The sequence below is a fragment of the Salminus brasiliensis genome, chromosome 24 (assembly GCF_030463535.1).
Source record: "Salminus brasiliensis chromosome 24, fSalBra1.hap2, whole genome shotgun sequence".
Classification (NCBI taxonomy): domain Eukaryota; kingdom Metazoa; phylum Chordata; class Actinopteri; order Characiformes; family Bryconidae; genus Salminus; species Salminus brasiliensis.
The window spans coordinates 7,884,272-7,897,452 of NC_132901.1; the positions used below are offsets into that span (position 1 = coordinate 7,884,272).

General features: G+C 42.8%; 3 protein-coding genes across 3 annotated transcripts; all 3 read left to right on the top strand.

Annotated features, from left to right (window-relative positions):
• Window positions 1-10,388: 10,388 nt before the first annotated feature.
• Window positions 10,389-11,012, top strand: LOC140547007 (histone H1-like). Its single transcript, XM_072670492.1, has one exon. The coding sequence runs from the start codon at window positions 10,389-10,391 to the stop codon at window positions 11,010-11,012; it is 624 nt and encodes a 207-aa protein (XP_072526593.1).
• Window positions 11,013-11,556: 544 nt separating this feature from the next.
• On the top strand, window positions 11,557-11,943 carry LOC140547178 (histone H2A). The gene has a single exon (XM_072670767.1). It carries the CDS (start codon window positions 11,557-11,559, stop codon window positions 11,941-11,943), a length of 387 nt encoding a protein of 128 aa, XP_072526868.1.
• A 275-nt stretch (window positions 11,944-12,218) lies between these two features.
• Window positions 12,219-12,958, top strand: LOC140546832 (histone H3). Its single transcript, XM_072670250.1, has 2 exons — window positions 12,219-12,252; window positions 12,534-12,958. The coding sequence occupies exon 2, from the start codon at window positions 12,548-12,550 to the stop codon at window positions 12,956-12,958; it is 411 nt and encodes a 136-aa protein (XP_072526351.1). The 5' UTR covers window positions 12,219-12,252; window positions 12,534-12,547.
• The last annotated feature ends 223 nt before the right edge of the window (window positions 12,959-13,181 follow it).

A 13,181-nucleotide genomic window follows, 5' to 3' on the forward strand; every position in this document is an offset into this window, starting at 1 on the left:
TCATTTTAGGGTTGGAGAGAGAAGGTCGTGGGGTTTGTATTAGAGTATGAATGAAAATGGGTTATTTTATTTTGGGATTAGACGGCGGATGGGGTTATTTGGTTTCATGGTTAGAATGATGTTAAGGTTATGTTGTACTAGGTAAAGAGGGAGGACAGAGTTATTTTGTATTAGGACTATTTGGTTTGGTTCACTAACAGATGAATTTGGTTGAAGCCTTAGGTTAATGGTGAGATTTGAGCGAGCAAGAATAGGTTCAGAGCTAGACTTATGATGTAGAGGGTCGGAGCAAGGCAAAAGGACGAGGGTAGAGTAAGTAAAATAGTATGGCGGTCAAAGGCCTCAGTTTTATGATGAAGGTGGATTGAGTTAAAGGGACGGTGAGTTTAAGCCTTTGCCTTAGGATACAAAGGAAGGTTCAGTAAAAGTAAGTTTCAACATTAGCCATCAGCCTGATGATTTGGATACACATGGCCTCGGCCTACTGAGGAATGCACATCTAAGTAGAATGGTCATGACTGCATGGAATGGGTTAAATGAAAGTAAAAGTTTAAAAATAATAATTTGGTGTGTTGCTTATTGAGATAGAGGGAGGGATGGGGTTAATTTGTTTTAGTACAAGAATGAAATTGGAGTTGTTTCATGTGAGAGGTTCGAATGAGGATGGGGAGTGATTTTGTATAATGGTTGGAGGAAGGATGGTGTTATTTCATTTTAGGGTTGGAGAGAGAAGGTCGTGGGGTTTGTATTAGAGTATGAATGAAAATGGATTATTTTATTTTGGGATTAGACGGCGGATGGGGTTATTTGGTTTCATGGTTAGAATGATGTTAAGGTTATGTTGTACTAGGTTAAGAGGGAGGACAGAGTTATTTTGTATTAGGACTATTTGGTTTGGTTCACTAACAGATGAATTTAGTTGAAGCCTTAGGTTAATGGTGAGATTTGAGCGAGCAAGAATAGGTTCAGAGCTAGACTTATGATGTAGAGGGTCGGAGCAAGGCAAAAGGACGAGGGTAGAGTAAGTAAAATAGTATGGCGGTCAAAGGCCTCAGTTTTATGATGAAGGTGGATTGAGTTAAAGTGACGGTGAGTTTAAGCCTTTGCCTTAGGATACAAAGGAAGGTTCAGTAAAAGTAAGTTTCAACATTAGCCATCAGCCTGATGATTTGGATACACATGGCCTCGGCCTACTGAGGAATGCACATCTAAGTAGAATGGTCATGACTGCATGGAATGGGTTAAATGAAAGTAAAAGTTTAAAAATAATAATTTGGTGTGTTGCTTATTGAGATAGAGGGAGGGATGGGGTTAATTTGTTTTAGGACAAGAATGAGATTGGAGTTGTTTCATGTGAGGGGTTTGAATGAGGATGGAGTGATTTTGTTTAATGGTTGGAGGAAGGATGGGGTTATTTCATTTTAGGTTTTGTGAGAGAAGGTGGTGGGGTTTGTATTAGAGTATGAATGGAAATGGGTTATTTTATTTTGGGGTTAGACGGCGGATGGGGTTATTTGGTTTCATGGTTAGAATGATGTTAAGGTTATGTTGTACTAGGTTAAGAGGGAGGACAGAGTTATTTTGTATTAGGACTACTTGGTTTGGTCACAAAAAGATGAATTTGGTTGAAGCCTTAGGTTAATGGTGAGATTCGAGCAAGCAAGAATAGGTTCAGAGCTAGACTTTTGATGTAGAGGGTCGGAGCAAGGCAAAAAGACGAGGGTAGAGTAAGTAAATTTAGGTAGCGTAAGTAAAAAAGTATGGCGGTGAAAGTGTGTTTAGTGCAGATGTGATCTAGGAAGAGTGAGTAACAGCAGCTTTGTAAACGAGGCCTCAGGTTTATGATGGAGGTGGATTGTGTTAAAGTGACTGTGAGCTTAGGCCTTTGCCTTAGGAAGGTTCAGAAAAAGTGAATTTCAACATTGGCCATCAGCCTGATGATTTGGATACACATGGCCTCGGCCTACTGAGGAATGCAGATCTAAGTAGAATGGTCATGACTGCATGGAATGGGTTAAATGAAAGTAAAAGTTTAAAAATAATAATTTGGTGTGTTGCTTATTGAGATAGAGGGAGGGATGGGGTTAATTTGTTTTAGTACAAGAATGAAATTGGAGTTGTTTCATGTGAGAGGTTCGAATGAGGATGGGGAGTGATTTTGTATAATGGTTGGAGGAAGGATGGTGTTATTTCATTTTAGGGTTGGAGAGAGAAGGTCGTGGGGTTTGTATTAGAGTATGAATGAAAATGGGTTATTTTATTTTGGGATTAGACGGCGGATGGGGTTATTTGGTTTCATGGTTAGAATGATGTTAAGGTTATGTTGTACTAGGTAAAGAGGGAGGACAGAGTTATTTTGTATTAGGACTATTTGGTTTGGTTCACTAACAGATGAATTTGGTTGAAGCCTTAGGTTAATGGTGAGATTTGAGCGAGCAAGAATAGGTTCAGAGCTAGACTTATGATGTAGAGGGTCGGAGCAAGGCAAAAGGACGAGGGTAGAGTAAGTAAAATAGTATGGCGGTCAAAGGCCTCAGTTTTATGATGAAGGTGGATTGAGTTAAAGGGACGGTGAGTTTAAGCCTTTGCCTTAGGATACAAAGGAAGGTTCAGTAAAAGTAAGTTTCAACATTAGCCATCAGCCTGATGATTTGGATACACATGGCCTCGGCCTACTGAGGAATGCACATCTAAGTAGAATGGTCATGACTGCATGGAATGGGTTAAATGAAAGTAAAAGTTTAAAAATAATAATTTGGTGTGTTGCTTATTGAGATAGAGGGAGGGATGGGGTTAATTTGTTTTAGTACAAGAATGAAATTGGAGTTGTTTCATGTGAGAGGTTCGAATGAGGATGGGGAGTGATTTTGTATAATGGTTGGAGGAAGGATGGTGTTATTTCATTTTAGGGTTGGAGAGAGAAGGTCGTGGGGTTTGTATTAGAGTATGAATGAAAATGGGTTATTTTATTTTGGGATTAGACGGCGGATGGGGTTATTTGGTTTCATGGTTAGAATGATGTTAAGGTTATGTTGTACTAGGTTAAGAGGGAGGACAGAGTTATTTTGTATTAGGACTATTTGGTTTGGTTCACTAACAGATGAATTTAGTTGAAGCCTTAGGTTAATGGTGAGATTTGAGCGAGCAAGAATAGGTTCAGAGCTAGACTTATGATGTAGAGGGTCGGAGCAAGGCAAAAGGACGAGGGTAGAGTAAGTAAAATAGTATGGCGGTCAAAGGCCTCAGTTTTATGATGAAGGTGGATTGAGTTAAAGTGACGGTGAGTTTAAGCCTTTGCCTTAGGATACAAAGGAAGGTTCAGTAAAAGTAAGTTTCAACATTAGCCATCAGCCTGATGATTTGGATACACATGGCCTCGGCCTACTGAGGAATGCACATCTAAGTAGAATGGTCATGACTGCATGGAATGGGTTAAATGAAAGTAAAAGTTTAAAAATAATAATTTGGTGTGTTGCTTATTGAGATAGAGGGAGGGATGGGGTTAATTTGTTTTAGGACAAGAATGAGATTGGAGTTGTTTCATGTGAGGGGTTTGAATGAGGATGGAGTGATTTTGTTTAATGGTTGGAGGAAGGATGGGGTTATTTCATTTTAGGTTTTGTGAGAGAAGGTGGTGGGGTTTGTATTAGAGTATGAATGGAAATGGGTTATTTTATTTTGGGGTTAGACGGCGGATGGGGTTATTTGGTTTCATGGTTAGAATGATGTTAAGGTTATGTTGTACTAGGTTAAGAGGGAGGACAGAGTTATTTTGTATTAGGACTACTTGGTTTGGTCACAAAAAGATGAATTTGGTTGAAGCCTTAGGTTAATGGTGAGATTCGAGCAAGCAAGAATAGGTTCAGAGCTAGACTTTTGATGTAGAGGGTCGGAGCAAGGCAAAAAGACGAGGGTAGAGTAAGTAAATTTAGGTAGCGTAAGTAAAAAAGTATGGCGGTGAAAGTGTGTTTAGTGCAGATGTGATCTAGGAAGAGTGAGTAACAGCAGCTTTGTAAACGAGGCCTCAGGTTTATGATGGAGGTGGATTGTGTTAAAGTGACTGTGAGCTTAGGCCTTTGCCTTAGGAAGGTTCAGAAAAAGTGAATTTCAACATTGGCCATCAGCCTGATGATTTGGATACACATGGCCTCGGCCTACTGAGGAATGCAGATCTAAGTAGAATGGTCATGACTGCATGGAATGGGTTAAATGAAAGTAAAAGTTTAAAAATAATAATTTGGTGTGTTGCTTATTGAGATAGAGGGAGGGATGGGGTTAATTTGTTTTAGTACAAGAATGAAATTGGAGTTGTTTCATGTGAGAGGTTCGAATGAGGATGGGGAGTGATTTTGTATAATGGTTGGAGGAAGGATGGTGTTATTTCATTTTAGGGTTGGAGAGAGAAGGTCGTGGGGTTTGTATTAGAGTATGAATGAAAATGGGTTATTTTATTTTGGGATTAGACGGCGGATGGGGTTATTTGGTTTCATGGTTAGAATGATGTTAAGGTTATGTTGTACTAGGTAAAGAGGGAGGACAGAGTTATTTTGTATTAGGACTATTTGGTTTGGTTCACTAACAGATGAATTTGGTTGAAGCCTTAGGTTAATGGTGAGATTTGAGCGAGCAAGAATAGGTTCAGAGCTAGACTTATGATGTAGAGGGTCGGAGCAAGGCAAAAGGACGAGGGTAGAGTAAGTAAAATAGTATGGCGGTCAAAGGCCTCAGTTTTATGATGAAGGTGGATTGAGTTAAAGGGACGGTGAGTTTAAGCCTTTGCCTTAGGATACAAAGGAAGGTTCAGTAAAAGTAAGTTTCAACATTAGCCATCAGCCTGATGATTTGGATACACATGGCCTCGGCCTACTGAGGAATGCACATCTAAGTAGAATGGTCATGACTGCATGGAATGGGTTAAATGAAAGTAAAAGTTTAAAAATAATAATTTGGTGTGTTGCTTATTGAGATAGAGGGAGGGATGGGGTTAATTTGTTTTAGTACAAGAATGAAATTGGAGTTGTTTCATGTGAGAGGTTCGAATGAGGATGGGGAGTGATTTTGTATAATGGTTGGAGGAAGGATGGTGTTATTTCATTTTAGGGTTGGAGAGAGAAGGTCGTGGGGTTTGTATTAGAGTATGAATGAAAATGGATTATTTTATTTTGGGATTAGACGGCGGATGGGGTTATTTGGTTTCATGGTTAGAATGATGTTAAGGTTATGTTGTACTAGGTTAAGAGGGAGGACAGAGTTATTTTGTATTAGGACTATTTGGTTTGGTTCACTAACAGATGAATTTAGTTGAAGCCTTAGGTTAATGGTGAGATTTGAGCGAGCAAGAATAGGTTCAGAGCTAGACTTATGATGTAGAGGGTCGGAGCAAGGCAAAAGGACGAGGGTAGAGTAAGTAAAATAGTATGGCGGTCAAAGGCCTCAGTTTTATGATGAAGGTGGATTGAGTTAAAGTGACGGTGAGTTTAAGCCTTTGCCTTAGGATACAAAGGAAGGTTCAGTAAAAGTAAGTTTCAACATTAGCCATCAGCCTGATGATTTGGATACACATGGCCTCGGCCTACTGAGGAATGCACATCTAAGTAGAATGGTCATGACTGCATGGAATGGGTTAAATGAAAGTAAAAGTTTAAAAATAATAATTTGGTGTGTTGCTTATTGAGATAGAGGGAGGGATGGGGTTAATTTGTTTTAGGACAAGAATGAGATTGGAGTTGTTTCATGTGAGGGGTTTGAATGAGGATGGAGTGATTTTGTTTAATGGTTGGAGGAAGGATGGGGTTATTTCATTTTAGGTTTTGTGAGAGAAGGTGGTGGGGTTTGTATTAGAGTATGAATGGAAATGGGTTATTTTATTTTGGGGTTAGACGGCGGATGGGGTTATTTGGTTTCATGGTTAGAATGATGTTAAGGTTATGTTGTACTAGGTTAAGAGGGAGGACAGAGTTATTTTGTATTAGGACTACTTGGTTTGGTCACAAAAAGATGAATTTGGTTGAAGCCTTAGGTTAATGGTGAGATTCGAGCAAGCAAGAATAGGTTCAGAGCTAGACTTTTGATGTAGAGGGTCGGAGCAAGGCAAAAAGACGAGGGTAGAGTAAGTAAATTTAGGTAGCGTAAGTAAAAAAGTATGGCGGTGAAAGTGTGTTTAGTGCAGATGTGATCTAGGAAGAGTGAGTAACAGCAGCTTTGTAAACGAGGCCTCAGGTTTATGATGGAGGTGGATTGTGTTAAAGTGACTGTGAGCTTAGGCCTTTGCCTTAGGAAGGTTCAGAAAAAGTGAATTTCAACATTGGCCATCAGCCTGATGATTTGGATACACATGGCCTCGGCCTACTGAGGAATGCAGATCTAAGTAGAATGGTCATGACTGCATGGAATGGGTTAAATGAAAGTAAAAGTTTAAAAATAATAATTTGGTGTGTTGCTTATTGAGATAGAGGGAGGGATGGGGTTAATTTGTTTTAGTACAAGAATGAAATTGGAGTTGTTTCATGTGAGAGGTTCGAATGAGGATGGGGAGTGATTTTGTATAATGGTTGGAGGAAGGATGGTGTTATTTCATTTTAGGGTTGGAGAGAGAAGGTCGTGGGGTTTGTATTAGAGTATGAATGAAAATGGGTTATTTTATTTTGGGATTAGACGGCGGATGGGGTTATTTGGTTTCATGGTTAGAATGATGTTAAGGTTATGTTGTACTAGGTAAAGAGGGAGGACAGAGTTATTTTGTATTAGGACTATTTGGTTTGGTTCACTAACAGATGAATTTGGTTGAAGCCTTAGGTTAATGGTGAGATTTGAGCGAGCAAGAATAGGTTCAGAGCTAGACTTATGATGTAGAGGGTCGGAGCAAGGCAAAAGGACGAGGGTAGAGTAAGTAAAATAGTATGGCGGTCAAAGGCCTCAGTTTTATGATGAAGGTGGATTGAGTTAAAGGGACGGTGAGTTTAAGCCTTTGCCTTAGGATACAAAGGAAGGTTCAGTAAAAGTAAGTTTCAACATTAGCCATCAGCCTGATGATTTGGATACACATGGCCTCGGCCTACTGAGGAATGCACATCTAAGTAGAATGGTCATGACTGCATGGAATGGGTTAAATGAAAGTAAAAGTTTAAAAATAATAATTTGGTGTGTTGCTTATTGAGATAGAGGGAGGGATGGGGTTAATTTGTTTTAGTACAAGAATGAAATTGGAGTTGTTTCATGTGAGAGGTTCGAATGAGGATGGGGAGTGATTTTGTATAATGGTTGGAGGAAGGATGGTGTTATTTCATTTTAGGGTTGGAGAGAGAAGGTCGTGGGGTTTGTATTAGAGTATGAATGAAAATGGGTTATTTTATTTTGGGATTAGACGGCGGATGGGGTTATTTGGTTTCATGGTTAGAATGATGTTAAGGTTATGTTGTACTAGGTTAAGAGGGAGGACAGAGTTATTTTGTATTAGGACTATTTGGTTTGGTTCACTAACAGATGAATTTAGTTGAAGCCTTAGGTTAATGGTGAGATTTGAGCGAGCAAGAATAGGTTCAGAGCTAGACTTATGATGTAGAGGGTCGGAGCAAGGCAAAAGGACGAGGGTAGAGTAAGTAAAATAGTATGGCGGTCAAAGGCCTCAGTTTTATGATGAAGGTGGATTGAGTTAAAGTGACGGTGAGTTTAAGCCTTTGCCTTAGGATACAAAGGAAGGTTCAGTAAAAGTAAGTTTCAACATTAGCCATCAGCCTGATGATTTGGATACACATGGCCTCGGCCTACTGAGGAATGCACATCTAAGTAGAATGGTCATGACTGCATGGAATGGGTTAAATGAAAGTAAAAGTTTAAAAATAATAATTTGGTGTGTTGCTTATTGAGATAGAGGGAGGGATGGGGTTAATTTGTTTTAGGACAAGAATGAGATTGGAGTTGTTTCATGTGAGGGGTTTGAATGAGGATGGAGTGATTTTGTTTAATGGTTGGAGGAAGGATGGGGTTATTTCATTTTAGGTTTTGTGAGAGAAGGTGGTGGGGTTTGTATTAGAGTATGAATGGAAATGGGTTATTTTATTTTGGGGTTAGACGGCGGATGGGGTTATTTGGTTTCATGGTTAGAATGATGTTAAGGTTATGTTGTACTAGGTTAAGAGGGAGGACAGAGTTATTTTGTATTAGGACTACTTGGTTTGGTCACAAAAAGATGAATTTGGTTGAAGCCTTAGGTTAATGGTGAGATTCGAGCAAGCAAGAATAGGTTCAGAGCTAGACTTTTGATGTAGAGGGTCGGAGCAAGGCAAAAAGACGAGGGTAGAGTAAGTAAATTTAGGTAGCGTAAGTAAAAAAGTATGGCGGTGAAAGTGTGTTTAGTGCAGATGTGATCTAGGAAGAGTGAGTAACAGCAGCTTTGTAAACGAGGCCTCAGGTTTATGATGGAGGTGGATTGTGTTAAAGTGACTGTGAGCTTAGGCCTTTGCCTTAGGAAGGTTCAGAAAAAGTGAATTTCAACATTGGCCATCAGCCTGATGATTTGGATACACATGGCCTCGGCCTACTGAGGAATGCAGATCTAAGTAGAATGGTCATGACTGCATGGAATGGGTTAAATGAAAGTAAAAGTTTAAAAATAATAATTTGGTGTGTTGCTTATTGAGATAGAGGGAGGGATGGGGTTAATTTGTTTTAGTACAAGAATGAAATTGGAGTTGTTTCATGTGAGAGGTTCGAATGAGGATGGGGAGTGATTTTGTATAATGGTTGGAGGAAGGATGGTGTTATTTCATTTTAGGGTTGGAGAGAGAAGGTCGTGGGGTTTGTATTAGAGTATGAATGAAAATGGGTTATTTTATTTTGGGATTAGACGGCGGATGGGGTTATTTGGTTTCATGGTTAGAATGATGTTAAGGTTATGTTGTACTAGGTTAAGAGGGAGGACAGAGTTATTTTGTATTAGGACTATTTGGTTTGGTTCACTAACAGATGAATTTGGTTGAAGCCTTAGGTTAATGGTGAGATTTGAGCGAGCAAGAATAGGTTCAGAGCTAGACTTATGATGTAGAGGGTCGGAGCAAGGCAAAAGGACGAGGGTAGAGTAAGTAAAATAGTATGGCGGTCAAAGGCCTCAGTTTTATGATGAAGGTGGATTGAGTTAAAGTGACGGTGAGTTTAAGCCTTAGGATACAAAGGAAGGTTCAGTAAAAGTAAGTTTCAACATTAGCCATCAGCCTGATGATTTGGATACACATGGCCTCGGCCTACTGAGGAATGCACATCTAAGTAGAATGGTCATGACTGCATGGAATGGGTTAAATGAAAGTAAAAGTTTAAAAATAATAATTTGGTGTGTTGCTTATTGAGATAGAGGGAGGGATGGGGTTAATTTGTTTTAGTACAAGAATGAGATTTGAGTTGTTTCATGTGAGGGGTTCGAATGAGGATGGAGTGATTTTGTATAATGGTTGGAGGAAGGATGGGGTTATTTTATTTAGGGTTGGAGAGAGAAAATGGTTATTTTCTATTAGGGTTAAAATGAAAAATGGGGTTTTAGGGTTTAAATGAGCTTGGGTTTATTTTGTATTGGGGTTAGAGTGAAGGTGCAGTTATTTTGTATTAGGCTTGAAAAAGGGCATGATTGTTTTATGTTATGTTTAGAATAAGTTTTGTCTTTTTTTTTTTGTTATTTTGTTTTTTGTGTTTTAGGGTTGGGGGGGTGTATGCAGTTATTTTGTGTTAGGGTTAGTATGAGATTTTTGGCTATGGTATATTGGGTGTGTTACGAGTGCGTATTAGGGGACCTATGGAGAGCCGTTCCGAGTGTGGAAGCGCCGGTGACAAAGACGCATCGACGGTGGAAGTCATACTGCGCACACACGGCAACACTGTGCTTTACACACTCCTCAAGGTCGCCTTGCACGACGAGCAAAACAACGCACCCACGTCTCGGATGCCCAGCACGCTCTCGACGAGGCTCTCCTCCAACGCACCGGATAACACTCGCCCAGTTCGTGGCACCTTTTGTCGCCGTTTTCCACCGATTAGCACGCCAAATGCGCCGCCGCCCGTTCGGCACGCCGGTAGCGTGGCACGCTTCGGTGAGCGCCGTATTAAACGCGGCGTCGTTACGCTGCCCTTCCCGTCTTCTCAACACACGGTGGAGCCTCTCGGAGACGAAAGAGCATTTCTACGCTCGCCAAGTTGAGCTTTCACCCATATTTCGCTCGACAAACGCCGAGAGAAAACACAAGTGCGAGACTGTCGCTGCCACACGGCTGTGCGGCATCGAGCGAGTTGAGTCTACAACGTTCTCATGTGGCTTTTAAGGGCCGGCCCCCTCGCTGCAGCGGGAGGTTCTACAGAACGCTGCAGCAGTTTGTGCTCACTCGCGCTCTCAGCAAAGCAGAACAATGGCAGAAGTCGCTCCAGCCCCAGCCGCCTCGGCGCCCGCCAAGGCCCCCAAGAAGAAGGCCGCCGCCCGCCCCAAGAAAGCCGGCCCCAGCGTGGGCGAGCTCATCGTCAAGGCCGTCTCGGCTTCCAAGGAGAGGAGCGGCGTGTCTCTCGCCGCCCTGAAGAAAGCCCTGGCTGCCGGCGGCTACGACGTCGAGAAGAACAACTCACGCGTTAAGCTCGCCGTCAAGAGCCTCGTCACCAAGGGCACTCTGGTGCAGACCAAAGGCACCGGCGCGTCGGGCTCTTTCAAGCTTAACAAGAAGCAGACCGAGGCAAAGAAGAAGCCGGCCGCCAAGAAACCGGCACCTAAAGCTAAGAAGCCGGCCGCCAAGAAACCAGCCGCGGCCAAGAAGCCCAAGAAGGTAGCAGCCAAGAAACCCACTGCGGCTAAGAAATCCCCCAAGAAGGCCAAGAAGCCCGTCGCGGCCGCTAAGAAGGCAGCGAAGAGCCCCAAGAAGGCCAAGAAGCCGGCGGCTCCCAAAAAGGCGACCAAGAGCCCAAAGAAAGCCAAAACGGTCAAGCCTAAAGCAGCTAAGCCCAAGGCGGCGAAGGCGAAAAAGGCTGCCCCTAAGAAGAAGTAAACAGTAACGCCGTTTACCTTCATGTCTTGTTTCTCTATTCAACGGCTCTTTTAAGAGCCACCCACAGTTTCATAAAAAAACAGCTTTTTTCCCCCCTTGTTACTGCATAATGAATTGATTGTTAAAAAAAAAAAAAAAAACACTCAACACAAAAATAGCTCTCATTAGTTTCCCCACACAATAATTATATATGATCAATATATATATATATTTTTGGTTTGGTCATACGTGTTACATTTGAGCGGGAAAGGGAAAGAAAACGCGGGGCACGAGTGGGGGTAAATGTTTCTTTCTTTAACCCGTTTTCTTTCTTCCTTTCTCTCTCTCGCTCACACAGACACACAGCACGAGAGGAGGAGGGGGTCGGGTAGGAAAGCGAGCAGAGGTGGGAGGACGCTAGAGTCTGACGGCGGAAATGCGATTGGCTGTTGGTGCGCGTAGCTTTTAGCCAATAGGACCGTAGGCGATTTTGCTATATCAACGGCGCTCGTTGGCCGGCGTGCATTATTTCAGCTTTGTTCGACGAACACGACTGACGCGAATCATGAGTGGAAGAGGCAAAACCGGGGGTAAAGCTAGGGCCAAGGCTAAGACTCGTTCGTCCCGCGCCGGACTGCAGTTCCCAGTTGGCCGTGTGCACAGGCTTCTGCGTAAAGGCAACTACGCTGAGCGGGTCGGCGCCGGCGCTCCCGTCTACTTGGCCGCCGTCCTGGAGTATCTCACCGCTGAGATTCTCGAGTTGGCTGGCAACGCCGCCCGCGACAACAAGAAGACCCGTATTATCCCCCGTCACCTGCAGCTGGCTGTTCGTAACGACGAGGAGCTGAACAAACTGCTCGGAGGAGTCACTATCGCCCAAGGTGGTGTGCTGCCCAACATTCAGGCTGTACTGCTGCCTAAGAAGACCGAGAAGACTGTGAAGACAAAGTAAATTGGCGCTCTCCGTTGATTTATCTATACACAAAGGCTCTTTTAAGAGCCACCCATTTTTTCTAAGAAAAGTGCTGCTCCTTTACAAACAACACTACATATTCTTCACGTGATTTCCAACTGCATAAAAAAATAATAGCTTTATGAACCGAGTTATTATATAAACACACTGCCATGCAATACACAATTGCCCTTTTTCATATATTTCACGTACTGAGATCAACACCCTATGCATATGTGCATGTATACACACATTCTCTCGCTCTCTCTCACACACACACACACACACACAGTGTGTTTAATGTTCGCTGTAATGTACAGTACATTGATTAGTTTGATCATATTATTGTTCTTATTATTATATATTCTTTTAATGCTTTTTTTTTCTTTGTTGTTTTGTATTACAGGAGCCCGCCGTTTTGCTTTTAGGTTTGAAAAGAAGACGACCAATAGTGTGTCACCGACGCATTGCCGGCCGCCCAATGGGAAACGGACAACTTCAAGACGCCCAATGAGCGGCAAGCGGCTTGAAAGCTTAAAAGCCATGTGAAGCGAGCGAGAGCTCATTCTCTTTCTTTTCCCCGAGAGGAGCAGAGTTCAACGCGATGGCAAGAACCAAGCAGACCGCTCGTAAGTCCACCGGTGGCAAGGCCCCGAGGAAGCAGCTCGCCACCAAGGCTGCCCGCAAGAGCGCCCCAGCCACCGGCGGCGTGAAAAAGCCTCACCGTTACAGGCCCGGCACCGTGGCTCTGAGGGAGATCCGCCGCTACCAGAAATCTACTGAGCTGCTGATCCGTAAGCTGCCCTTCCAGCGGCTAGTGCGTGAGATCGCGCAGGACTTCAAGACTGATCTCCGCTTCCAGAGCTCCGCCGTCATGGCCCTGCAGGAGGCTAGCGAGGCGTACTTGGTGGGTCTGTTTGAAGATACTAACCTGTGCGCTATCCACGCCAAGAGAGTCACCATCATGCCTAAAGACATCCAGCTGGCCCGCCGTATTCGCGGAGAGCGCGCTTAAACAGAGCGCTTCGACGTTTACCTGAAATACCCAACGGCTCTTTTAAGAGCCACCTACCCGTGTCCGCGCCGAAACAGCAAATGTCCGCCTCACCTCGGTGTTGCGTTTATATAATGTAAGGCTATTATGTCGCGCGCGCGCTTCTAAGTTCCATAGGGCTGCGCGAGCAAAACCAGCCGTAAGACAGTGGTTGTAAAGTTTAGCAAAAAAAACAACTAATATA

Bases quoted from the DNA above. Each gene is read 5' to 3' on its own strand.
- LOC140547007 (XM_072670492.1), top strand. From the start codon at position 10,389: ATGGCAGAAGTCGCTCCAGCCCCAGCCGCCTCGGCGCCCGCCAAGGCC.
- LOC140547178 (XM_072670767.1), top strand. From the start codon at position 11,557: ATGAGTGGAAGAGGCAAAACCGGGGGTAAAGCTAGGGCCAAGGCTAAG.
- LOC140546832 (XM_072670250.1), top strand. From the start codon at position 12,548: ATGGCAAGAACCAAGCAGACCGCTCGTAAGTCCACCGGTGGCAAGGCC.